This window comes from Engystomops pustulosus, chromosome 1, assembly GCF_040894005.1.
Source record: "Engystomops pustulosus chromosome 1, aEngPut4.maternal, whole genome shotgun sequence".
In the NCBI taxonomy this organism is placed as follows: Eukaryota; Metazoa; Chordata; class Amphibia; order Anura; family Leptodactylidae; genus Engystomops; species Engystomops pustulosus.
Window position 1 is genome coordinate 171,393,857 of NC_092411.1, and position 26,618 is coordinate 171,420,474.

General features: G+C 41.8%; 1 protein-coding gene across 3 annotated transcripts in view; it reads right to left on the reverse strand.

The window, feature by feature from the left end:
* Nucleotides 1–26,618, reverse strand: part of MLLT1 (MLLT1 super elongation complex subunit) — a 136,443-nt gene that overhangs the window by 65,389 nt on the left and 44,436 nt on the right. For all 3 annotated transcript variants that reach the window (XM_072113849.1, XM_072113852.1, XM_072113850.1), the window contains 2 exons: nt 21,960–22,047; nt 10,929–11,037 (listed from right to left, as the gene is read on the reverse strand). In XM_072113849.1, coding sequence (XP_071969950.1) covers nt 10,929–11,037; nt 21,960–22,047 — 197 coding nt within the window. The remainder of the gene's footprint in view (nt 1–10,928; nt 11,038–21,959; nt 22,048–26,618) is intronic.

The following is a 26,618-nucleotide window of genomic DNA, read 5'->3' on the forward strand; positions in this document are numbered from 1 at the left end:
TTAGGCTCCACCACCTACCATCTATTCTGTCTTTGTTTCAAACATGGACTACGACAGCTGCATTATCCCCAGCCCCTCCCACTGATTTTTCAGGCATTGAGTTCCATCGAACTTTCCCAAGTGTAGAGTGCCTTATGCAGCCTTGTTACACTGCTAATTTGTACACTATTTCTTGTTTATTGCTATTTACTGCTTTTTTTGCATAGCAATTGCACAGTATTGACATGGGAAATCAGAGGTTTGGGGAATGTACAAAAGTGTAATGTTGTCCTCTCTCTCCTGAAATCCTGGAACCTTCAACTTATGTGTTTAGTGGAAACAAAAATTACCATGGCACACATACAAGTTGTAAAAAAGCCTCGGGTCCAATGGTTTGCCCATTCAACACATACCTCCCAATCGAAGGGTGTTTCTCTACTGGTACATCGTAATGTCAGATGGGAATTGGAATTGGTTATACAACCCTCTGTGTCCCATTTAGGACAATTTTTAAAAACCAATGTGTTATTTTTTATTAATAAAGTATTTTTCTGATTATATTCATTTTTTGTTTGTATTATTCAACAATCTTTATTGGTGTTTTCAACCCTTCTACCAAGGGATGTATAATTAGTTTGATATCCCTGCAGTCTGTAGAGCATTTGCCTAGGGGCCAATCTGATCATTCCTCGGTTACCGCCAATTTCAGGGAGGAAGATTGTCTATTAAGCATAATACTCACCAATTCGTGACCCCTAGCGTTTCTAGAAGAGTATATGTTGACTAATGATCTCTACTAGCTAAAGTACTAGCTAATCATTGAACAAGGTGGTGTCATCCATATTCCACAGTACATACTAGATAATCTGAGGAGGGTGTAGGTGATGCTTCATGTGGGCATTGCACAGGACATGGATTGGGACTTCGTTAGGTCTTTAACTCTATAGAATGGAATTTCCTGGGGTCCTATGTAGACTTGGCCTTCCTTTATTCGCCAAATAAAATTCATATACAATTCATCCAAAAGCCCTCCGTTTCCCTTAAAGAGGTTTTCCTACGAAGCAAGTAAGGCCCTATCTATTGACTTCTGCCTAACTCTTGATATTGCTTTTGGTGCCACCAGGCTCATTGCTATTTTGTACTGTTATTTTGGCCTCATATTCTAAGCACACCGTAATATTCACTGTAAATTAAGTGACATAACTATGCTTTGTATATGCTATGTAGTTTTGTGTTTCTTTAACTGTTGCATTTTACTCCTTGACATGTACCACTTTAATCATTGCGGAAAGTATTTTTTTTCCAATTTTTATTGTGCACATATCGAGAATATGTGTGGGAAAAGCCTCTTCTCTTCATTCATCTGTTCGTACCAAAAATCTAGCATTTTTAACCCCTTCACGCTCAGCGCCAAGTACGGCGCAAAAGCTGTATGAAAAGGGCTCACAGGGTGAGCCCCATTCATACAGATGTGGGGTTTGCTGCATACTGCACCAAACAACCACCACCAATACCCCCGATCGGTGCTAGCACCAATCGCAAGTATTAATAGTTCCAATGGTGTCGTTCAGATCGTTGCTCCCCAGGACTTCACAGTCAGACTCGAGGCTGCGTGGCTTCTGAAGATTAGTTACCATGAGCCAGTAGCTCATTGTAATGAACACTGTCTGCCAGGCTCCTTTCAAATACAGTTTAAAATCATAACCATCAACCACAAAACTCTGCATAATGCTGCACCTTCCTACCTCTCCTCTCTCTATCACCCAACACCTGCTCTTTGATCCACCAGAGATCTTTGATTAACCTCTACCTTAATTCGTTTTCGTCAACTAGACTTCTTAGAGCTACATCCATTCTATGGAAAGCTCTGCCACACACATCAGACTAACACGCAACCTCCAAAGGTCTTAAAGCCCATCTCTTAAGGCAAGCCTGTAACACTTGTAAACTGCATGAAGTTTTAACTCTCGTTACTAACCCACCCTGTGTCCTCCTTCTATCCATTGTCCTGCAGACACAAAGCTTCAGGCTTCTCTGCAGTTCTATTCACCTTGGACTTTGTATACAAGATGACGGCTGATGACTGGGACAGACAGCAGCACCTCTATTAATTATATTATACAGGCAGTCCCTCGGTTACGTACAAGATAGGGTCTATAGGTTTGTACTTAAGTTGAATTGGTATGCAAGTTGAAACTGTATATTTTATAATTGAAGATCCAGACACATTTTTTTTCCCCCCAGCATTAATTGGAGTTTAAAATTTTTTGCTGTAATAGGACCAAGAGTTATTAATAAAGCTTCATTACAGAAGCTGATTATTGCAATCTGGGACTACAGTGAAGCATCCAGAGAACTTCTCCAGAGTTCACAGTGGGCAGAGGGGTCCATCTGTAACTATGGGTCGTCTGTAAGTCGGGTGTCCTTAAGTAGGGGACAGTCTGTATTCCCTTTTGAAGATTGGCTGGAGCATTTCATAAGCTTTTTAACTTTTCTGTCGCACCCATTCTTCCTCACAGACTGTAAGCTCTTGCGAGCAGGGACCGCACTCATTTTTTTCTACATGAATGTTTGTGTCATGTTTTATTTGTATTTGTAAAGCGCTGCAGAATGTGTTGGCGCTATATAAAGATTATATTATTATAGAAATGCCATATACAGGCAGTCCCCGGATTACGTACAAGATAGGGTCCGGAGGTTTGTTCTTAAGTTGAATTTGTATGTAAGTCGAAACTGTATATTTTATAATTGTAGATCTAGACAAAAAATTTTTTGGCCCAAGTGACATTTGGAGTTTAAACTTTTTTTTGCTGTAATGGGACCAAGAATTATCCATAAAGCTTCATTACAGACACCTTACAGCTGAGCATTGCAGCCTGGGACTATAATAAAGCATCCAGAGAGCTTCACCAGAGGTCACAGGGGTCTGTCTGTAACTATGGGTTGTCTGTAAGTCGGGTGTCCTTAAGTAGGGGACCGCCTGTACTGCAATACAGTAGTATTGCAGTATATTGTAGGAACGATCAGGAACGGGACATCACTGTCAGAACCGAGGCTGCATGGCTTCTTTAGATTTGTAACAATGAGTCAGTGGTTCATAGTAGTGAATACTATGTAAAAATGCCATCTACACGCGGTCCCCTACTTAAGAACACTCAACTTACATAGGACAACTAGTTACAAACGGACCTCTGGTTATTGGTAATTTATTGTGCTTTAGTCCTAGGCTACAATGATCAGATGTAACAGTTATCAAAGGTGTCTGTAATGAAGCTTTACTGTTAATCCTGATTCTTAAGACAACCCAATTGTCACAGAGACCAAAAAAGTTCTGGCTGGGATCACAATGATAAAATATACAGTTCTGACAACTTAAGAACAAACCTACAGACCCTATCTTGTATGTAACCCGGGGACTGCCTGCACTGCAATACAATAGTTTTGCAGTATATTGTAGGATCCTACAACCTTGTATCAGACCAACTAGGATTAAAGTACCCTAGGTGGTCTGAAAAATAGTACCGTATATACCCGAGTAAAAGCCGACCCAAGTATAAGCCGAGGCCCCTAATTTTACCACAAAAACCTGGTAAAACCTATATTTTGTTTACTCGAGTATAAGCCGAGTTTGGGTTTTCAGCACATATTTTTCTGCTGAAAAACTAGGCTTATACTCGAGTATATAAGGTAGATAAAATCCTATGGAGTTCCCGGGAGGAAGGGGATTCCTTACCCCACAGGGCAGCCCCCCCCCCCCCCCCGAAAAAAAAGTTTAAAAAATAATAAAAACAAAAAATTCAAATCACCCCCCCCCCTTTCCCTAGAACTGATAAAAAACAGTAACTGATAAACTGATAAAACAGTAAAAAACAAACGGGTATTGCCACATCTATCAAAATATAAAAACTGTTATTCCCTGAGGTGAACCCCATAATGGAACATAGTGCCCAAATGTCGGAAACTCTACTTCTACACCAATTTTACATCACAAAAAATGTAATAAAAAATATATTAATTAAAAAAAATGTTGCACAGTCCTGAATATGGTAGCAAAGAAAATATCGGCTGATTTAGCAAAAAAAAGAGAATTATTCTCACCGTTAATTCGGTTTCCATTAGTCCACCATGACGGCCCCAACTGGAGGATGACCCTTGACCTCTGTAGGGACAGGAAGCAGAGAGGTTAAATACCCCACCCCGGCATCCGTACACCAGTGGCTACCAAATAACTACACCGGCCTTGGATGCAACCCATTTATTGTATGTTATCAATTCACACATAACAAATAGGCAATATTAACTTAATCAAAAATACAGGGTGGGAAATATATATGGGCCGTCATGGTGGACTAATGGAAACCGAATTAACGGTGAGAATAATTCTCTTTTTCCATAGCGTCCCCCATGACGGCCCCAACTGGAGATGTACCAGATTATAAAGTTAGGGGGGGACAACAGCTTGTAAGACCTTCCTTCCGAAGGTTAGATCTCTAGCACTTTGGACATCTAGCCTATAGTGTTTAGCAAAAGTCAGGTGAGTAGACCAGGTAGCTGCTCTACATATGTCCTCTAATGAGGCCCCACGTTTCTCCGCCCAAGAGGCTGCCACCCCTCTGGTCGAGTGGGCCCTAATAGTCCCTGAAATGTCCAGGTTGTTGGCATCATAAGCTTCTTTGATGACCGTTCTGATCCACCTGGCGATGGATGCTTTTGAAGCTTTCCTGCCTTTGTTTTTTCCCCTAAATTGTAGGAGAATGTTGTCGTCCTTTCTCCAGGATTTGGTCTCTTCGAGATAATGTAACAGGTATCTTCTGACATCCAGTGTATGCCACTCCCGTTCTTTGGCATGCTTTGGGTTCTGGCAGAAGGAAGGTAAAACAATCTCTTGATTACGATGAAAAGATGATGCAACTTTTGGTGTGAAGGTTTTATCTAACATTAGCACAATTTTATCCTCACACAGTCTAAGATATGGTTCTTTAATTGATAAACTCTGGATTTCCCCTACACGCCTAGCTGTTGTTATGGCTATAAGAAAGGAAATTTTCAGTGTTAATTCTCTGAGTTTAACCGTCTCGAGAGGTTCAAACGGTATCTTTGTGAGGTAGTCTAGCACTAGTGAAAGATCCCAGTTTGGGATATTTTGCTTTATATGTGGCCTTAGCCTGACAGTAGCTTTGACAAACCTTTGAATCCATCTGTTCTCTGCTAACGAGGTGTCGAAAAAGGCACTGAGGGCTGAAATCTGGACTTTTAAAGAGCTCGTCTTCAGGCCCTTGTCGAATCCTGCCTGCAGGAAGTCTAGCACCTGTGAAATATTAGGGGATAGTTGGTTAGGAGGAGTCCTGCCACAAAAGGATACAAACTTTCCCCATATCCTTGCGTAGATTTTGTGGGTGACTGGTTTGCGGCTGGCTTTAAGTGTAGAAATTACCTTGTTTGATAGTCCTTTGGCAATCAACAACATCCTTTCAGGATCCACGCCGAGAGCTGGAGAGCCTGTGGATTTGGATGGTAAATGGGGCCCTGAAATAGGAGATCGTTTACTGGTTCCAGCATGATGGGTTCTTCTAATGCCATTTTCCCTAGCCACGGAAACCAGTTCCTCTTTGGCCACCAGGGAACAACGAGAATAACTTTCGCTTGGTCTTCTCTGATCTTTTGAACAACTCTCGCTATGAGAGGTATAGGAGGAAAAGCGTACGTTAGAGGCCCACTCCAAGTCTGACTGAATGCATCCCTCCGGCAAAACGGAGTATTTGGCTCCAGAGAGAAGAAATGGGGAACCTTTGTATTTTTGCTGGAGGCAAAGAGATCTGTCACTGGTTGTCCCCATTTTTGTGTGAGATATAGAAAGATGTTCTCGTTCAGGCACCACTCGTTGTGGTCTATAGTCTGACGACTTAGATAGTCTGCTATTAAATTCTTTTCTCCCTTTAGATGGGTGGCTGAGAGAGAGCGGATGTTGGCTTCTGCCCAAGTGAATATTTTGTCTGAGAGACTGAGGAGATCTGGGTTCCTGGTACCCCCTTGATGACGGAGATACGCCACTGTGGTGGTGTTGTCTGAGTAAATTCTTATATGACTCCCCTTCAGGCTTTGAGTGCTGGCTCTTAAAGTCTCTAGGACAGCTCTTAGTTCCCGAAAGTTTGAGGAACGGGATCTGATTGTCGATGGCCATAGCCCCTGAATGGGTCGCCCTGCTATGTCTGCTCCCCAACCTGACTGACTTGCGTCCGTCTGGATGTTTATCACTGGCCAGGGATGCCATGACACTCCTCTTCCCAGATTTGAAGTCTCTGTCCACCACTCCAAGGATTGCTTGACCGCTATCGATATCTGAACCTTCTGATTCAAGTGTTGGGGATTTTTGTCCCAGGAGGTCAAAACCCAGTTTTGAAGGGTTCTGGTGTGACTCTGACTCCACTGTACACTTTGAATGGAGGATGTCATAAGCCCCAGTATCCTCATGGCTTCTCTTATTGTGCAATGATTCCTTTTTTGAAACGTCGTGATCTGTTGTCTCAGTCTCGCTGCCTTTTCTGGTGGTAAAAAGGACATCTGCTGGATCGAATCCAATAGTGTTCCTAGAAATACAACTTTTGTGTTTGGGACTAGTCTGGATTTCTCCAAATTTATCATCCATCCTAACTGCTGTAGGATTGTCCTTGTAATATCTCGGTGGTGTATTAGCTCCTGTTCTGAACTGGCCACCACTAGCAGATCGTCCAGGTAGGGGATGACTAGTATCCCTTTCTGCCTCAGATAAGCTATCACCTCGACCATGATCTTTGTAAATGTCCTTGGGGCTGAAGAAATCCCAAAGGGTAGTGCCTTGTACTGGTAGTGGACCTCTTCTCCCCAAGGTGATCGAACTGCAAACCTGAGGAACTTCTGGGATTTTGGATGTATCGGCACATGGTAATATGCGTCTCTCAGGTCTATTGTACACATAACCGCTCCTTGTTGTATCAGGACGACTGCCGAACTCACGGTTTCCATCTTGAATTTTCGATAGAGTATATGGCTGTTTAGTTTTTTCAGATTGCAAATCATTCTGAATGCACCGTTTGGTTTTTTTATTAAGAAGAGGGGAGAGTAGTGTCCCTCTTTTAACTGTTTTTGAGCTACAGGGATGATGACGTCCAGTCGAACTAGTTTCTGTATCTCCAACCATAATGAGCTTGAGAGATTTTCCGAGGGCTGCTCGGTCAGAACAAATTTTCTGGGAGGAAGAGAGGTTAATTCTAACAGGTAACCTTCCCGAAGAATACTTAGTATCCAGGGGTTTGATGTTATCTGAGTCCATTGAGAGTGGAACTTCAATAGTCTTCCCCCCACCCTGGCGTCATTGTTTTCTATAAGCCGGGGCAGAGTTGCTGGCACTGAGTAGGAAGCCTCTTCCTTTTCCTCCTTTAGGGTAGCTCCATCTACCTTGCTTGCCTTTCCCTCTAAAGGGCTGTCTCCTGTCCTTAGCGTCCCGAAAGGGCTGTTTCCTGGGGATACCCCTGGACTCCGGAAACCCCTTCTTTCTATCTGCCGCCTTCTCCAAAAGCGTGTCGAGTTCCGAACCGAAAAGATATTCCCCCTCGAATGGAATTCCACATAATTTCGATTTTGACCTGAAATCACCGGTCCATTGGCGAAGCCAGAGAGACCTCCTAACCGAATTTGACAGTGCCCCTTCCTTGGCACTTATTCTAACTCCCTCCGCTGAGGCATCTGCAATGAAGGCGGCCGCTGCTTTTAAGGTGGAGAATGTGCCCAATAACATTTCTCTTGGAGTGCCGTCTCTAACATGACCTTCCAATTCTGTAATCCAATGAAACAGAGTGCGTGCCATGGATGTCGTAGTAATATTAGATTTTAGGTTCAACATGGCACACTCCCATGTCTTCTTTAGAAGGCTGTCCGCCTTCCTATCCAGAGGATCCCTCAGCTGAATTGCATCCTCGAATGGAAGATCCGTCTTTTTGGTCATCTTGGTGACCTGAATATCGACTTTGGGGGTAGAATTCCAAATTTTTGCTTCTGTTTCATCAAAGGAGAGACGGCTTTTAAACTCTCTAGAAATGGAGATTCTACTCTCCGGTTCTCTCCATTCTTCAAGTATCAGCTCCTTAAGAGTGTTATTTATGGGAAACACTCGCCTCTTCTTAACCTTAAGGAGTCCAAATAACTCATCTTGAATGGATTTAGTTTCTTCTATCTCCTCAATCTTGAGGGTATCTCTCATAGCCTTTAGAAGTGGTTCCAGATCTTCTGAAGCTAGTAAATATCTAGATTCCATTTTACATGCTGAATTGGATGGTCCTGGCTCCATATCCATAGATTCCTTGGTCCCTTCCGAGTCCGATGCGGAGTCTGACATGGATTCCATAACTCGTTGTCTTTTATGCAGAGGCTCTTGAGGTATAAGAGTTGTTATAGATGAGGCTATAGATGTTTTAACCTCATCCCTAATAAAACTGCGCATCTCATCCACGAAAGAAGACCTCTCTTCCCTGAGTAGGTTATCCACGCAGGTTTTACAGACTGTTTTTTTGTAATCTGCAGGGAGCTTTTCTGAGCACATGTTGCACTTCCTTGAAGTGGCTCTCTTCGAGCTCGACTGATCTTTAGCTCTCACTTTATCCTTCTCCTTTTCCCTGGGCTCCTACCAAGGAGAAGGAGAAGTAATTAGTCCTTAACCGGACCCTATGTGACAACACGGGGATATGTGGGTGACCCACCACCCTATCCCTAATTAACCCTACTTACAGGGTTCAAGGATAAGAGATCCAGACCTGAAGCCTCCATGCCTTGCGTCTCCATATTCCCAATTGTGGGACCACCGGTATCAGTAAACCTAAACATTTTAACAGAAGTGAGATAAATTCTGCTTTTAACCAAGTGGAATATGAATAAAGGAGTACCTGAGGTATCTTGAAATGAGGGATACACTGCACAGGTCCCTAAGATAGATACATACATGTATATAGACCTGGGTTGGATAAGACACATATGAGGCAATCATACAGCATGTAACCGACCTTAATGGCTGGAAATGCCTAGAATAGCGTCCGATCTCAGAAATGCTTGAATCAGGGCCAAAAGAGCGTTTGTTAGACCTCAGATCAACATGACTATCTCGCTTTTTGAATCTTACCGCTCCACGTTCCTGCTTCCGGGTCGCGCCATCGTGACGTCACATCCGGTCCCGTCATTTCCGGCGGAAGTCGTCACCGGAGTCGGACGGCAGCCGGTCCACGTGACCTCCGCGATGGACACGCTCCGGGTGTCCTTAGCTGCGCAGAGCTGCGGGCAGAGCCGGAGAAAAAATGGCGTCTCTGCTTGTGGCAGAGGAAAGGACCGAAGTCCGATCGAGGCCGAGACCGCCTTAGGGTAAGGGACAATTCCCTGCGCCACTTAGGTCCCCCCTCACCGTCCCAACTACTGGGGATGAGGAGAGACTTCTCTCTACTACCTGCCCTGTGTAGGGACAGGAAGCCACTGGTGTACGGATGCCGGGGTGGGGTATTTAACCTCTCTGCTTCCTGTCCCTACAGAGGTCAAGGGTCATCCTCCAGTTGGGGCCGTCATGGGGGACGCTATGGAAAATGACATTTCACACAGCTTCATATTTTTAAAGTATAAAAAAATTATTAGCGTCAGAAGCTGGCGAAACAAAGAATAAAGTAGATGTATCATTTGGCGCACATGGTGAAAATCGCGAAAGTTGAGCCCACTAGAAAGTGCTTTTTTTTTTTCCAATTTCACCACATTTGGAATATTTTAGTTTCCTAGTACTTGGCAAGGAAAAATAAATAACGTCAATGAGAAGTAAAATTTGTTACGCAGAAAAGAAGCCCTCACACAGCTCTGTACACAGAAAAACGAAAAAGTTATGTTTTTTTGACAGAGAGCAAAAAAATTGACGAAAAAACCCTGTGTCCAAAAGGGGTTAAGTGAACGTAAAAAAAAAACAAACAAACAAAACCTTTATACTCAACTTGTCCTTCATTCCCTTCGGAGGCTGTGCAGTACAGCAAGTGAAGCTAACGTAGTACACCCAGCTTCACTGTGCAAGTGCCCTCAGGTACTAAGCATGCACAACCTTGGACAAATAACCCAGCTTCACTTGCCAGATGACAGGAGGAGGTGCCGGTATGGGATCTGCTAATGCGAACCTAATGATCCCCTATGTAGCCCAATGTGTCAGATTCACATCTATGGAAGTTTGGAAGTTTATTTTTTACATTTTTCTTCATGTACAGCCATCAAACATGTTGATTTGGACCCTAAACCACAAATCTATGTTACAAATTTGTAATATTCCATGCAGTGTACTGGGAAGCTGGAAAAGCTACCAAACGGCGTTAATTGTACAAAGAAAAACAAACAAAAAAAAAAGTTGGGCGCTGTATTTATGTGTGTTCCAAATAACAATTAAACTTTTCAAGTTTATATAGGTATTTCTATGTTTTAATCTTTTGTACAAAAAATACACATACATATTTTGACGCCAATAACATTTTCAAGCTTTGGTGTAGGCAAGGTGTTACATTTTAATCACTTTTAACTTCTATTTTAGGAGTAGCCATTTGCATGTTATTTACCATTACATGGTTTACCCCCAGAAATAATAGTTTTTAAATATTGATAGACCAGCCGTTTCTAGAACACCATAATACCCAACATGTTTAGGATTTATTTTGTTCAAGATGGTGACGCACATGCTTTTCCGATGAGATTTAAATGGTTAACACCTGCGATCGATGCTAGCAACGACCATGGATGATAACTCCCACCCTGTATGGTGAGAGCTCAGCCCATGAGCGTTGGGAAATATTTGAAATGGGATATCAGATTTAACAATTTTTGGAACAGTCATTATGAAGCAACAGGCACGTTTATATAAAAGATACCCATTTGCTATTAGAATTGTTGATCTTGATTGATATGCTTACCGAGAATCACGACCTGATATTTTATTCTTGACTGCTGCCTCATCGCCACCTGAACTATCATCATCTGATTCTTCTGATTGAAGACCTTCCACCATTGACCTTAAAGGACCTGGTTAAAAGAATGAAAAGTAAACAAACACACACAAATGTTATTATTAATATATACTATTCAAAATTTACCAGTGGAAATCTTTTCAAGAAAGGGAAAAATATTGTATTTCAAGTTAACTCAGTTCTGAACGCCCTGGTTTAAGCATCAGCAAATTTTTTTTTAAACGAGGGCACAAGATACTAAAAGAAGAGTGGATTCTGCCAGAGGGTTGCACACCAGTATGTCACAGTGCACTTGATTTACAAACTTTGGTCCTGGTGGTAGATGTCCTTTAACCCCTTAAGGACGCAGCCTGTTTGCAGGTTAAGGCTCGCAACTTTTTTTTGAAATTTGACCAGTGTCTCTTCCTGTGGTAATAACTTTTGAACACCGTTACTTATCAAAGCGATTCTGAGATTGTTTTTCCCCCACATGTTGTACTTCATTTTAGTGGTAAATTTTGGCTGATAAGTTTTGCGTTTATTTACAAAAAAAAGAAAAAAAATTATGCATTTTTAGAAAAATTTGCCATTTTCGAAATTCAAAATCACCGCGTTTTCAGGCAGATAGACTTACCACCTAAATAACTTGCAGAATAACATTTCCCATTTGTCTACTTTACATTTTCATAATTTTTGAAATGTTTGGATAATTTATTTTGACGTCACGCGGCCTACAAATCGAATAGCGATTTTCCGTATTTTCGGAATTGACTATTTTGGGGATAAATACTGTTTGAAATCAAATTTTACATATTTAACAACAAAACCCCCTATATAACCAACCCATTTTCAAATCTGCACCCCACAAACTATCAGAAACAGCATTTACAAAGATTGTTAACCCCTTGAGATCTTCATAGTAATTGAATCAAAATGGCGGTGAAATTTAGAATGGTCAAATTTTGTCGGTTATACGTTCATTTAGCCCTAAAATTTACACATTTCCAAAAGATAAAAAGAGAAAACCCACCATAAAATTTGTTCTACAATTTCTCCTGAGTGCAGAGATCCCCCACATGTGGCCGTTACTTGTGTTATGGGGGCACAGCGAGGCGCAGAAGGGAAGGAGCACCCTGCAGCTGCCAGGATTTTAGTTTTCTGGTTGCCCCCTTTTGAAGGCTATAAAATTTTCGCTTTTCCGTTATTGGGGCCATGTGACGGCTTTTTTTTAGCGGGACGAGATGCTTTTTCCAGTGTTACCATTTTGGGGTTGGTATCACCTATTGTTGAAAATTTTGGAACTTTTTTTGAGGTCATGAGTAGAAAAGCATCAATTCTGTACTGGATTTTTTACTTTTTTTTTTTCCGTGTTCACCGTATAGCCTAATAATCATGCTATCTTTATTCTATGGGTCGATACGATTACAGGGATACCAGACATGAATATTTTTTCTTATGTTTTACTAAATTTGCCAAATAAAACCCTAATGTGGGGAAAAATCTATCATTTTTGCATCGCTGTCTTCCAAGTGGCATAACATTGTTACGTTTTTGGCTACAGAGCTGGTTGATAGCTTGTTTTTTGCGGGACATGTTGTTCTTTGCAACAATATCATTCTTGAGTACATATGTTTTGTTGATCACTTTTTATTGCATTTTTAGTGGGATATAATAGGTAAAAATCATAATTTTTGGCGGGTTTTTGACTTTTTTTTACGGCGTTCATCATATGGGTTCAATAGTTATTTAGTTTTATTCTATGGATTGTTACGGACGCAGTGATACTATATATGTGGGGTTTGTGTTATAACGCTCAAAAAAGTCAAAATCATATGTCTCTTTATATGTTTTGGGGCTTATGGGCATTTTTAGTGATTTATAAAGTAATTTTTTATTGAAAAACATTATTTTGTAAATTTTTTACATGATCCACCATGGGATATGAACAAGCAATCATCTGATTGCTTGTTCTTGATAATACTCTGCAATACTAATGTATTGCAGGGTATTATCAGTGCCAGCCTATGCAGATGCATAGGCTGACACTTTGCCTTTAAGATGACGTCACAGACGCCATCTTAAAGGTAAACCCTCCAGGCTTCTCTGGGGTCCCGATCGGACCCCATAGGAGCCAAAACAGCGATCGTCCCCCCGAAAACGGTGCTGGGGGGGGGGGGCGATCGTGGGGTAAAGACCCCCAGAAGGCATGTTAAATGCCGCGGTCGCGTTGACCGCGGCATTTAACGGGTTAAACACCCGCGATCGGAGCCCTCAGGTAACTGAGGGAAGTGCCACCTCATCCAGGTCACTTTGTATGGGAAATCTTAACTCTATGCTAGAACTTTCCATAGACAAATTCTGGGCACCGGGCACGGCACCCTCTAACCTACGCACCACTACCCTGCAGATGTTCCTTACAGAAATGGGGTGGAGTGACCTATGGCGTTGTCGCCATCCACAACTCTGCACTCTCCCGAATAGATTACATTCTAGGAAATACCCTTGCACATACCTGGTTGGCTAGCATCACCTTCCTGCCCCATGGGCTCTCAGAACACTCCCCTCTCCTGGATGAGCTACAATGCTCCCCTCCCCTCCTAAGTACAGGGAATCAGAAAGATACACCCATTCTGGCTAACTAATTGCCAATGGGGACCAAACACCCTTACATCTACAGTCCTTTCTAGAAAACAATTCTCCAGACTATACCCCCTCTTTCTTTTGGTAATCCCTTAAAGCCTTGCTCAGATCATACCTGCAATCAGCCATTAAACACATTAAAAAGCTGCCACAGCTGCCAAGGAGGAGGCATTAGCGGCCCAGTGCGTTTCCCTGGAGGCCACATTTATAGCTGACCCCACTGATAACAATAGGGAGGCCTGGCTACTCGCTGGAAGGAAATATGTACAGACCCTGCAAGAGAAACAGAAACCTCGCATGTTTTTCACGCAACAGAAATACTTTGAGATGGGCAACCAATCAAGTGCGCTTCTAGCCCACATAGTACACCAGAACAACTCATCCCCAGCTATTCTAAAAATAACAGGAACAGATGGGACTGATAACACAGATATACTTAACACGTTCACTTCTTTCTACCAGGACCTGTACAGTGCAAGATGTAACAAAACACCAGAAGAGATAGCTCAGTATTTGAGTGATCTGACATCCCCCGCCTTAACTATGAACAAAATCAGACGTTAGGTGCCCCTATATCACTAGACGAATTAAAGGAAGCATTAGCGGCAGGTCCGGACAGTTTCCAGATTGAGATTTACCAACAATACCAGGACCAGATCCTTCCACCCCTCCTTCAGGTACTACAAAAAGCCTTTGACAGGGGCAGTCTGCCACCCTCATTCTATGAAGCCACAATAGTACTGATCTTACAGACCCATATCCCTACTAAACTCGGATTAAAAGCTTCTAAACAAAATGCTAGCCCGTAGATTGAACTCCGTCGTCTCATCATTGGTCCACTCGGATAAGGCCGGTTTTATGCTGCATCACAGCACCTCGGATAACTTACGACGCGCTGGGCTTTGGCGTCACTAGATGCCGCCAAGGCCTTTGACTCCGTAGAATGGCCATACTTAATATCAGTCTTTGAACACTTTGGATTTAGCCCCTCCTTTGTTAAGAGGATCTCTATGTTATATGCACACCCAAAAGCCTCAGTTGCCCTGAACAGCCAACAATCAGGGAGCTTTGGGCTGGGCAGGGGCACCCGTCAGGGTTGTCCCGTCCCCCCTGCTTTTTGCGCTGGCTATATAAAGGGGTACTTGAGACACAACATGAGGACTTCGACAGACTCGATACAATCTAACAAAGACCCCCTACTATACACTATTTAAAGACAAATTTAAGATATGGGCATCTCTACCCATGTCAGTCTCTGGCAGGATCAAATTTAATTAAATTGATAGTACTCCCAAAATGCTTATATGCCTTACAGCACATATACGTACCCATCCCCAAGCAATTCTTCGGCACCCTAGACTCAATGTTGGTCTCCTTCATCTGGGGCACATCTAGATCCAAACTTCAGTTAGCAAAACTACAACGGCCGAAAGACCAGGCAGGAATGGCCTTACCAAATGTCTACCTATACTACTTGGCTGGACAACTGAAATGCTTAGCCCCATGGTTGGGTCCCTCAACACCCACATACCCTGAAGCACACCTGTCCGCATATCTAGATGGGAAGACCCGCTGATCTGTTCTGGAGGGAAGCATCCCATTCACTCCACAGCCTGGAAGGTATGGAGGGCAGCTAAACAAATATCACCACCGATAGATACACCTGCAGAGACTCCCACAACTAATGCAACTAGGCGACGATCGCTATTGGTCCTCATCTGGAATTAAGCTGCTGGGGGACATATACTCAAACAACACCCTGTATACATTTGCAGAACTAAAAGATAGCTTTGGGCTGACTAACATGCACTTCTATAAATACTTGAGACTACGCCATGCTTTGTCTGCACAATTTCCAGATCCCCAATTTGCGGTCTCCGAATATCCCCTGATAGGGGTTGTAAAATCCCAGGGTCCTGGAGGGTTGATTTACATGCTGTACTGACATCTTATTTACGCAAGGGCACTGCCAGCGGTGGCAAGATGGTGACACTGAGGACACTGAGATGGATGAAATATATCAGTCACATTTAGGGGTCTCCCCTGTTGTCAACAATAAATTTATACAACTACACATAATACACCAGAGCTAAAAACAGTTATAAGATTATACAAAATGAAAGGTATATCTACCCCGCAATGCCATCGCTGTTTGCACAACCGAGCATACTTTCACCATATGATCTGGGAGTGTCCGGTGCTAAAGCTGTACTGGTCAGAGGTCATATTGACACTGACAACAATAATGGGAAGGCCGGTTCCCCTCTCTCCTGGAGTGTGCTTATTTGGACTCCAGGAGGAAGAGGACTGGTCACATTATGAACGACTATGTCTCAAGGAGTCACTGTTCATGGCTAGAAAAGTAATTGTTCTGAGGTGGATGGACCCTAGACCTCCTAAGTGCAGTACATGGAAAAAACTTACCAACAAAATAATAACATACGAGAAAGTTATTTACAAGAATAGGAAATGCCCCCTCAAGTTCAATAAGATATGGGACCAGTGGTGCGATTTTCCCCTCACGACACACTAGCCACACGAACTAATAGCAGCTATTAATGAGATGATCTAGGGTACACTGTTTATATCCACGAAGATAGGAATACACATGATAACAGGTTGTGCCTCACTATACAGGAATAGTGTAACAGCAGCTGGAGTGTAATGTTTCCTAAGTTATACTGTATTGTTTTTCTTTCAATCCTGTGATATTAGCCTTTTGCAGGTGTCTACATCGACCACTGTATGCTTACACTCACGGGCCACTTTATTAGGTACACCATGCTAGTAACGGGTTGGACCCCCTTATGCCTTCAGAACTGCCTCAATTCTTCGTGGCATAGATTCAACAAGGTGCTGGAAGCATTCCTCAGAGATTTTGGTCCATATTGACATGATGGCATCACATGATGCAAATCTCCCGTTCCACCACATCCCAAAGATGCTCTATTGGATTGAGATCTGGTGACTGTGGAGGCCATTTGAGTACAGTGAACTCATTGTCATGTTCAAGAAACCAGTCTGAGAGGATTCCAGCTTTATGACATGGCGCATTATCCTGCTGAAAGTAGCCATCAGGTGTTGGGTACATTGTGGTCATAAAGGGATGGACATGGTCAGCAACAATACTCAGGTAGGCTGTGGCGTTGCAACGATGCTCAATTGGTACCAAGGGGCCCAAAGAGTGCCAAGAAAATATTCTCCACACCATGACACCACCACCACCAGCCTGAACCGTTGATACAAGGCAGGATGGATCCATGCTTTCATGTTGTTATGCAGCGGGAGAAAAAAGCTAGTATGCATAGGCATAAAGTGGTGCAAATTTTATTGAAGTTAAATTGTTCACATAACATGCAATAAGGTAAATCTTAAAAACAATTAAAAAGTGTAAAAATACACAGACAACAAGTGGATCCCGACATAATAAGTCAATCCACATACAGCCCAAAAGAGTCTATGATCAATCCCCACAGACGAGTTTGGATGACTAATGTATAAATGCCCTAGGAAAACAGGGACTTCTGCAGTAGTCCCTGTAAAAGGTCACCAACCATGCCCCCAAAAATGGCACAACAACAGTAATAAGGTCAAGGTCGTGCAAAGAGGTAACGATTTGGGTAGGTATATAGGCAACAAGGGGGAGGGGGTGACAAAAACCTAGGGAAAAGGGGAGAATACGGTTACCGGTGGAAATAGAAAGGGCTGGAGGCACCCCACGCGTTCCGTCGCACTCCTGCGACTTCCTACCCCTGAGGAAGTCGCAGGAGTGCGACGGAGGAAGTCGCAGGAGTGCGACGGAACGCGTGGGGTGCCTCCAGCCCTTTCTATTTCCACCGGTAACCGTATTCTCCCCTTTTCCCTAGGTTTTTGTCACCCCCTCCCCCTTGTTGCCTATATACTTACCCAAATCGTTACCTCTTTGCACGACCTTGACCTTATTACTGTTGTTGTGCCATTTTTGGGGGCATGGTTGGTGACCTTTTACAGGGACTACTGCAGAAGTCCCTGTTTTCCTAGGGCATTTATACGTTAGTCATCCAAACTCGTCTGTGGGGATTGATCATAGACTCTTTTGGGTTGTATGTGGATTGACTTATTATGTCAGGATCCACTTGTTGTCTGTGTATGTGTATTTTTACACTTTTTAATTGTTTTTAAGGTTTACTTTATTGCATGTTATGTGAACAATTTAACTTTAATAAAATTTGCACCACTTTATGCCTATGCATACTAGCTTTTTTCTCCTGCTACATATTGCCTTTCTGTATGCGGGCAACATTTTTGAACTTTGAATATTTGTATATCTCCCCCACCCACCTGTTGTATTAGAAAAAGGAAAAATAGTAGAGATTCAGCTCACCCTTCTGTGGTCAAGATATCAGGTGCCGGTGCGCGGATATGCTTGGCCGATTCAGTGCATCATGGACAAACAAACGATTTGATCCAGCATCCAGGCTTGAAATAGGTGCTATAAAACTTCTATTTATTTCATCAAGGTATAAAAAGGTTTAAAAAGGGTACCATTATACAGACATCTGACGCGTTTCGAACTCTCAGGAGTTCTTAGTCATAGATAAGATTCTAGTAAATATGAACATTCATTATAAAGACATATGCAACGGAAGTAGGGAGGTTTGCGAGCAGGTAATTAGTCACGTCATAGAGCCAGAAGGTGAGGGGGAGGAGGGGGAACGGGAACAGAAGGAAAGAAACAGACCAATGAAAAGCATATGAGAAACGGGAAATAGTCAAAGAAGCAACATAATAATTATAAATTAATATATATACATTAAATCGTTTCTCAAATTTAAGCCATACGGAGATCGAGTTTGCATAGTAAGTATCCAATATGCTTCTCTGTTTCGGAGGGCTTTAACCCAATCTCCACCTCTTTTTGGGCGCTTAACCCTTTCAATGGGTGTAACAGATAGATGTGGAGATTGGGTTAAAGCCCTCCGAAACAGAGAAGCATATTGGATACTTACTATGCAAACTCGATCTCCGTATGGCTTAAATTTGAGAAACGATTTAATGTATATATATTAATTTATAATTATTATGTTGCTTCTTTGACTATTTCCCGTTTCTCATATGCTTTTCATTGGTCCGTTTCTTTCCTTCTGTTCCCGTTCCCCCTCACCTTCTGGCTCTATGACGTGACTAATTACCTGCTCGCAAACCTCCCTACTTCCGTTGCATATGTCTTTATAATGAATGTTCATATTTACTAGAATCTTATCTATGACTAAGAACTCCTGAGAGTTCGAAACGCGTCAGATGTCTGTATAATGGTACCCTTTTTAAACCTTGATGAAATAAATAGAAGTTTTATAGCACCTATTTCAAGCCTGGATGCTGGATCAAATCGTTTGTTTGTCCATCTGTTGTATTGCTTTCATGTAGTTGACGCCAAATTCTGACCCTACCATTCGAATGTCGCAGCAGAAATCGAGACTCATCAGACCAGGCAACGTTTTTCCAATCTTCTACTGTCCAATTTCGATGAGCTTGTGCAAATTGTGGCCTCAGTTTCCTGTTCTTAGCTGAAAGGAGTGGCACCCGGTGTGGTCTTCTGCTGCTGTAGCCCATCTGCCTCAATGTACTGTGCGTTCAGAGATGCTCTTCTGCCTACCTTGGTTGTAACGGGTGGCGATTTGAGTCACTGTTGCCTTTCTATCAGCTCGAACCAGTCTGCCCATTCTCCTCTGACCTCTGGCATCAACAAGGCATTTCCGCCCACAGAACTGCCGCTCACTGGATGTTTTTTCTTTTTCGGACCATTCTCTGTAAACCCTAGAGATGGTTGTGCGTGAAAATCCCAGTAGATCAGCAGTTTTTGAAATACTCAGACCAGCCCTTCTGGCACCAACAACCATGCCACGTTCAAAGGCACTGAAATCGCCTTTCTTCCCCATACTGATGCTCGGTTTGAACTGCAGGAGATTGTCTTGACCATGTCTACATGCCTAAATGCACTGAGTTGCCGCCATGTGATTGGCTGATTAGAATTTAAGTGTTAACGAGCAGTTGGACAGGTGTACCTAATAAAGTGGCCGGTGAGTGTATATCAATGTATATGGAAATAGATGAAGTCATGTTATGTGATCTCACCTTGTATCTAATGTATACCTGCAAATCTGTTCATAAAGCTGAGTTTCAAAAAAAAATTTAACCATGGTCACACGGGTGCAAGGCTCGTTATATCACACAGCTCTGATTATTCTCTGTGACATAATGAGCTGTTCTCCTGTGTGACCATGGTCAGATTTCTGTCCACTGGAAGCAAACATAGAAGCTTTCTATGGAAGTACAGCAAGTACAGATCTAGAAAACCATGAGGATTCGATACAGAAAATATATTGAAAAATTGTATTATTTTTATTCATACATATAATAACATTAATTTCCCGAAATGGGAATACACCTTTAATGGGGTTCTCCCACAGAAACAAGATTCTTAAAGGGAATCTGTCACCAGGAGACCCATTTTTAGCACCCCCCCAGTCCCCACAGAGCATAGTACATACACTGCCAAAGTGTTTTTGTACAAAAAATAGGTTTTACAGAAAAAAAAGATATGTTATATTGTACCTTTCATTAGCATCTGCTGTGTGACTAGGCAGTTGCCCAATGGGAGGGGCTGGAAAGGAGCAGTTCCCCCACCCTTGGGAAACATGTGACCTTTTTAAATATATGAATAACTCCCCACACTCGGGATTGGCTGTAGAGGAGCAGGGGGCGTTGCTAAGCCAAGTGATGGGTGTTTTCATATATTTGAAAAGGTCACATGGAGTAGCAGTTTCCCAAAGGGGGGGGGAACTACTCCTTTCCAGCCCCTCCCAGTGGACGACTGCCTAGTCACACAGCACATGCTGATGAAAGGTACAATATAGCATATCTTTTTTTCTGTAAAACCAATTTTTAATACAAAAACACTTTGGCAGAGTATGTACTACGCTCTGTGGGGACTGGGGGAGTGCTAAAAAAGGGTCTCCTGGTGACAGGTTCCCTTTAAATATACTCCGGATAACAAAATAAGACACTCTCTAATTCATTGTTACTAACAAAAATCCAGCATTTCACAGATATAATTCCAATCTGTCTCTAGCAGTCCTGGTGTACACAACTTCGGTTGCCCCCGGATCCAACACCAAATCAGAAGTCTAGGGTTGGGCAGGACACATTGTTATGCTGTCTTATGATGCACTGAGCTCCTCTCTGCATCGGCCCCCACCCTTGCATGCCAGACACAGACTTCCTGCCAGCAAGCAGCGTGAGGAGAGTAAAGCTTCAGACCGATAAAGTCTTTATCCAGGGGAGGGAGGCATAGCAGTGTTATGTTTAAGTTATGGCTGTGATAGCAGAGCCAAGAATGTAATGTGTTATATGCATCTCGTGGATCTCATCATCTTTCATGGGGAAACCCCTTTAATCTTTTCAAAACTAAACTACTTGTATTTCCACTGCCTTCTAAATGACCTAACCCTGATGTCACCATAACCCTAAGGCAGCAGGTCCACTGTCTTGGGGTTGTGCTGGACTCCAACCTCTCCTTTGCACCGTATATTCAATCTGTTGCTCCCTCTTGCCAGATGCACCTTAAAAACATTTCTAGAAACTGACCATTTCTTACAACTGAAACCTATAAAACACTAATTGTTGCTCTGATTCTCTCTTGTCTAAACTACAGTAAATCCCTACTAATCAGTCTTCCACCTACTCTCTCCTCTACAAACCATTCCATCCAATGCAGCAGGTCTTTCTTTCCAAATGCTACACGGATTCCTCTAGTCTTTTCCCCCTCTCTTATCTCAGTCTCTTACCTCAACATGTGATCACAGGGAAAGCCTGTGGATTGTGTTTCAAAACACAACATGTGAACACGAACTACATATGATTGGTCAACCACCTCCCTAAAAGCTACATGCTCTAAACTGAGGGTCAGTTCATATCTCCATTATATTTTCCGTTATTTCCTTGGTCAAACACCACTTTCCGTGGTCAAACACAAGGAACAGATGCAAGTCTTTCCAGTGACTAAACAGAAGTGAAGTATAGTTGCAAGACTTACACCAGTACTTTGTGTTTCACCACTTCTGGTTTTGACTCAAAATATAAAAAAAAAAATAAATAAATAAAATAATGGAGTTGTGAACTGGCACTTATTATTTCGAGAGTGAAATCTGGCACAGCCTACATAGTTAATCCTATGAAATTCTAAAGTAATAAACAGGGAGTATTGCTAACTAATTTACTATATAAATATGCAATGGCTTGATAGGTTAGGGACAGGCAAAATGACAACTATCAGCATGGAATTTGAGCAATCCTAAAAGGAAAACAGTGCTGGCATACCTTGGCTGTGGTTATGTGATGGTTCAAAGTCAGATTCAGAGCTGGAATCCGAACTTGAGCTGCTGTTTGAAGGACTGGATGGAACGGACTAGAGAAATCAAAAAGAAAAACATTTAGAGGAAGAAATACAGTAAAATCTAAAGCTCATGTTTATTGCCTTATTTTAAAATATAATTCAAATTTGCAAGTTAAAGGGATCTCATCAGGAAGGTCATATTTACATGACAGCAGGTTCTCTGGGACATTGGCAAAAATCCCTTTGTCATGCATCTGCACAATTCCAAAGATTTTAATTTTTTTCTTTATTATCATCTGGCTCCCTACCAGCAGGGGGTGGCGAGTCCTGGGGCAGGATGGACAGCAACCAAGAATTGTTTGCAGTTGTGAGCCAACTATAGCTCCAATAGATGTCCTAGTTATAGGAAACTTCGAAAATTAAAAAGTTTTAAATTAAGAAAAAAAAAAAAGTGAAAATGTTTTATGACCTCAAGGAGGAAATATAAAGTAAAAAACAACAATATATATTTTAAATACTTCCCAATAAATAATCCCCAACATCACTATGAAAAATGCAGGTCATAATCGCCCTGTTTAACTGGGGCTGTACATATTATATAATAAAATGACTGTCACATAATAGGAAATTAATTTATCATGGCCATTTTAATTTGTTTTGATCATTTAAAGCGTCACTTATTAAAAAAAAAAAAAAATGATTAAAAAAAAAAAAAAATGTTAAAAAGCTATCTTGGCTTAGACGGTCGTTCCTTGTGACGTACTCTTGGAGCCACGATCTGTAGGCACAACAGCCTTGGGTCTTTTTAAGACTGGAGGCTGTATGTTCTCTGCCCATTTGTTACAAATGTGCCTGGTATATGGTAGGACCGGACAACCTAGGGTTAACCCCTTAACGACACGGCCCTTTTTTTGAAATCTGACGTATCACTATAAGTGGTCATAACTTTGGAATGCTTTAACATATCCGGGTGATTTTGAGACTGTTTTTTCGTGACACATTGTACTTCATGTTGGTCAAAATTTACGCAATAGGTTTAAGATTTAATTATGAAATAAATGGAAATTTGACAAAAAAAAAAAAAAAACACTTTTCCAAATTAAAAATTTTCAAGCTTTTGGAAAGTTAGTCATATCACCAAAATAACTTGATAACTACAGTATTTTTCGGACTATAAAGCGCACCATCAATAAATGCCTGCTAAAATGTCTAGGTTCATATATAAGGCGCACTGGATTATAAGGCGCACCTGATTGTAAGGATGAATGACCAGCAGGTGGCAGACCATACTTACAGGTGGCAGCTGTTGTCTGTAAGTATGGTTCATATAAGGCACATTGCAAGGCCGAGCCCTCTCCATAGCCAGTAAGTCTTTGCTGCATATTGCTAGCACCGATCGTGGGTGTTTTCATGTCGATCGTCGACGGCAATGTTGGGGAGCGCCGATTCGTTGTCATGACAGCTTCGGGTCTCAAGAAGGCCCGAAGCTGTCTCGTTTTAACCCATTCATTACAATGTGCTAATTGCACATTGTAATGAATGAGGAGGAAAATCCCCATATACTGCCATACTGCAGTATGGCAGTATATGATAGGTCGATCAGACAACCTAGGGTTAAAGTATCCTAGGGAGTCTTAAAAATAGTAAAAATAAAAAAAAGTTTAAAAAAAAATTATAATTAAAAAAAAATCACCTCCCTTTCCCTAGATATGATATAAAATATAATAAACAGTAAAAATCACAGACACATTAGGTATCGCCGTGTCCGAAAATGCCTGAAGTTTCAAAATATAAAAACGATTTTTCATTGCGTTTAATTCCGTAACGGAAAATAGCACCCAAATTCGAAAATGGCACCCAAATTTTGAAAAATATAAAAAAAATTAAAAAGTGATCAAAAGGCTGTACAGTCCTAAAAATTAGAGCAAAAAAAAAAAAAAACGCCATCTAAAGTCACAAAAAATGACACCACCCACAACTCCGTACAACAAAGTACGAAAAAGTTATTGGAGCCAGAAGAAGATGACAAAATCCCAAAAAAATATATTTTGTACAGGAGGTTTTCATTTTTGTAAATGTATGAAAACATGAATCCTATACAAATTTGTTATCCCTGTAATCGTACCGACCCAAAGAATAAAGCAGACATGTCATTTGCGGCACACAATGAAAGCTGTAAAATCCAAGGAAACGTCGCAAATTTTTTTCCCGCTTCCAAGTACACGGCATGGAATATTAAATACCATCACTATGAAGTGCAATTAATTACGCAGAAAATAAGCCATCACACAGCTGTATATTATTGAAAATAATAATATTATATATTTTTGATGGTGGCGAGTGAAAAATGGAAGTGAAAAAATTAAAAATGGCCAAGTCGTTAAGGGGTTAAACTCAGATTGTCACTGGGGCCACAAAATAAACAGTTTTGACTTGCATACAAATTCAACTTAAGAACAACCCCCGGACCCTATCTTGTACGTAACCCGGGGACTGCCTGTATTCATTAATACTGTATACTCCTGGCGAAGCAGTTTGGCGAAACGCGCCTTGAGGTAATCACCGGGCAGAGGCTCCCTTACTGGTGACCGGCACATACCATTCCTCCCTGCACCCAAAAAAAGAAGGTAAAAACATTTACTCCATAGAGAGCAACTATATAATAATAATAAGTGCAATAGCAAGGTACAGATATAACTACAATTTGGCCGGGCAAACAATGATGCAATAAGTAGCGTTTACATTCACCAGCTGGAAGTCCCCCTCGCTCAGTGCATAAGTTTTTTTTAAACCTTCCTTACTTACTTTTTTCTCATCTTTTTCTATGTTTTTTAAATAAGTGTTTGTCTGTACCCACCTTAACTTTTCTCCATACAATTGATTGGCATCTATAAATCTATATTTTTTAGTACTCTACTGCCATCTAGTGTTATTTAGCTATAGGTGCAGTCGGTGAGATAAAATTGTGGTATAGAGTTTTCTGTACTAGTGGACATATATATGTCTAGAAGAGGATAACCCCCCTTTTTTTTAAATGAATACTGTATATGTATGCTCAGGATTGTCCTCTCCTATAGAATTCTACCTGATACACTATGTGAGCTGAATCACGCTCATTATTGTCGAGATATCTTTATGCAGAATATACATTGGAAACCAACAGAAATGCATAGATCATTGTACAAGGATCCACATGTATCAGATGGCACTCCCACATGTTGAATCTCCCAATACAAGCAATCAAAGCTGTGTTTACACCGACTTGCATATTAAGAGACTTGTTTCCCAGGTGATTTGGCACGTCAGTGTCCCTCGCGGGCCTGCGCGTTGCTCTCACAATGGAGGCAGGAGGAGTGCGGCACCGCACCTGTGCGGCTGTGATGCGGTGCCCGAGTCATCGCAGTACTCCACGTCCTTTCCACGGGAGGAGTTAATATACAGCTCATAGTTATAAATCCCCTAAATTGGTATAGGAGATTACCCCTGACAAAGCCACAGAGCGGTGATGATATGTGTGGGGCAGCGGCTTCCCCCAGTCTGAACACAGTGGTGATGTTATATGGTTCATTCATTATTATTTATGGTTACCTGCACATTTGTATCTGTTGCCAATGTGTTACAACTGTGTCTAAACCAGGACTTCAGCGGGGATGAGATAGCAGCCACCTAGAATCAAAGGTGTCTGGCAGTAAAAACACATCACCCTTTGGGAAGTTTGTCAACTATGAGCGTTTCATGAGGGTGAAAAATAAATGGAAAAAGTTAAATTACAGAAAATGTAACACTAAAATTTGCACCTTCACAATGGGTTAAAAAGAAAAATGCATTTTACATTGTTTAGTGGAACTCCTCCTGAGTATGCCAATACCCATTTTGTCACAGTGCTGGTACAAAGTGGCACTTGAAAGGGAAAGAGAGTTGTTTAGTTTTTGGAGGACAAATATGGCTGAAAAAGATTTCATGCGTCAGGATGCCCTAGTGCAGTGATGGCCAACCTTTTGAAGACAGAGTGCCCAAAGTACAAACAAAAACCCACCTGTATGTCGCAAAGTGCCAAGTAACTTATTGATCGCTGCTGTATTACAGGTTTCACTCGTATTGGCATCATGAGATCACCAATACAATAGAAGGATAGAAAAATGTGGATTGTAGCTTCCCTCCAGGGTCCCCTGAAGAGGAAGAATCAGGGTTCCCAGAGCAGGAACTCTGTGTTGGGGTGAAGGCCTGGGTGCCCACAGAAAGGGCTGTGAGTGCCACCTCCGGCACCCGTGCCATAGGTTCGCCACCACTGCCCTAGTGGTACCAAGATGGAAAGCACCAACAAGAGACAAAAAGAAAAAAGGTGGAAATTTTCCTATAAAGGTCACTTGTACCCCTAATTTTTTATAGCCACAAGGGATAAAAAATAAATAACCCCCCACAATATTTAAAACTATTTCTCTCGAGTGTAGAAGTACCCCACATGTGCATATAAAATGTTGTATGGGCGCACAGTAGAAGGAAAGAGGGATGTTTGCCTTTTAGAAACCAAATTTGACAGAAATCCACGTGCGTCAGGATTCATTTGAATAGCCCTAGTGGTATAAAACAGAGGAAAACCGGAAAAGTGACCCTTATTTTTGAATGCCCACGCCTTGTAGAAT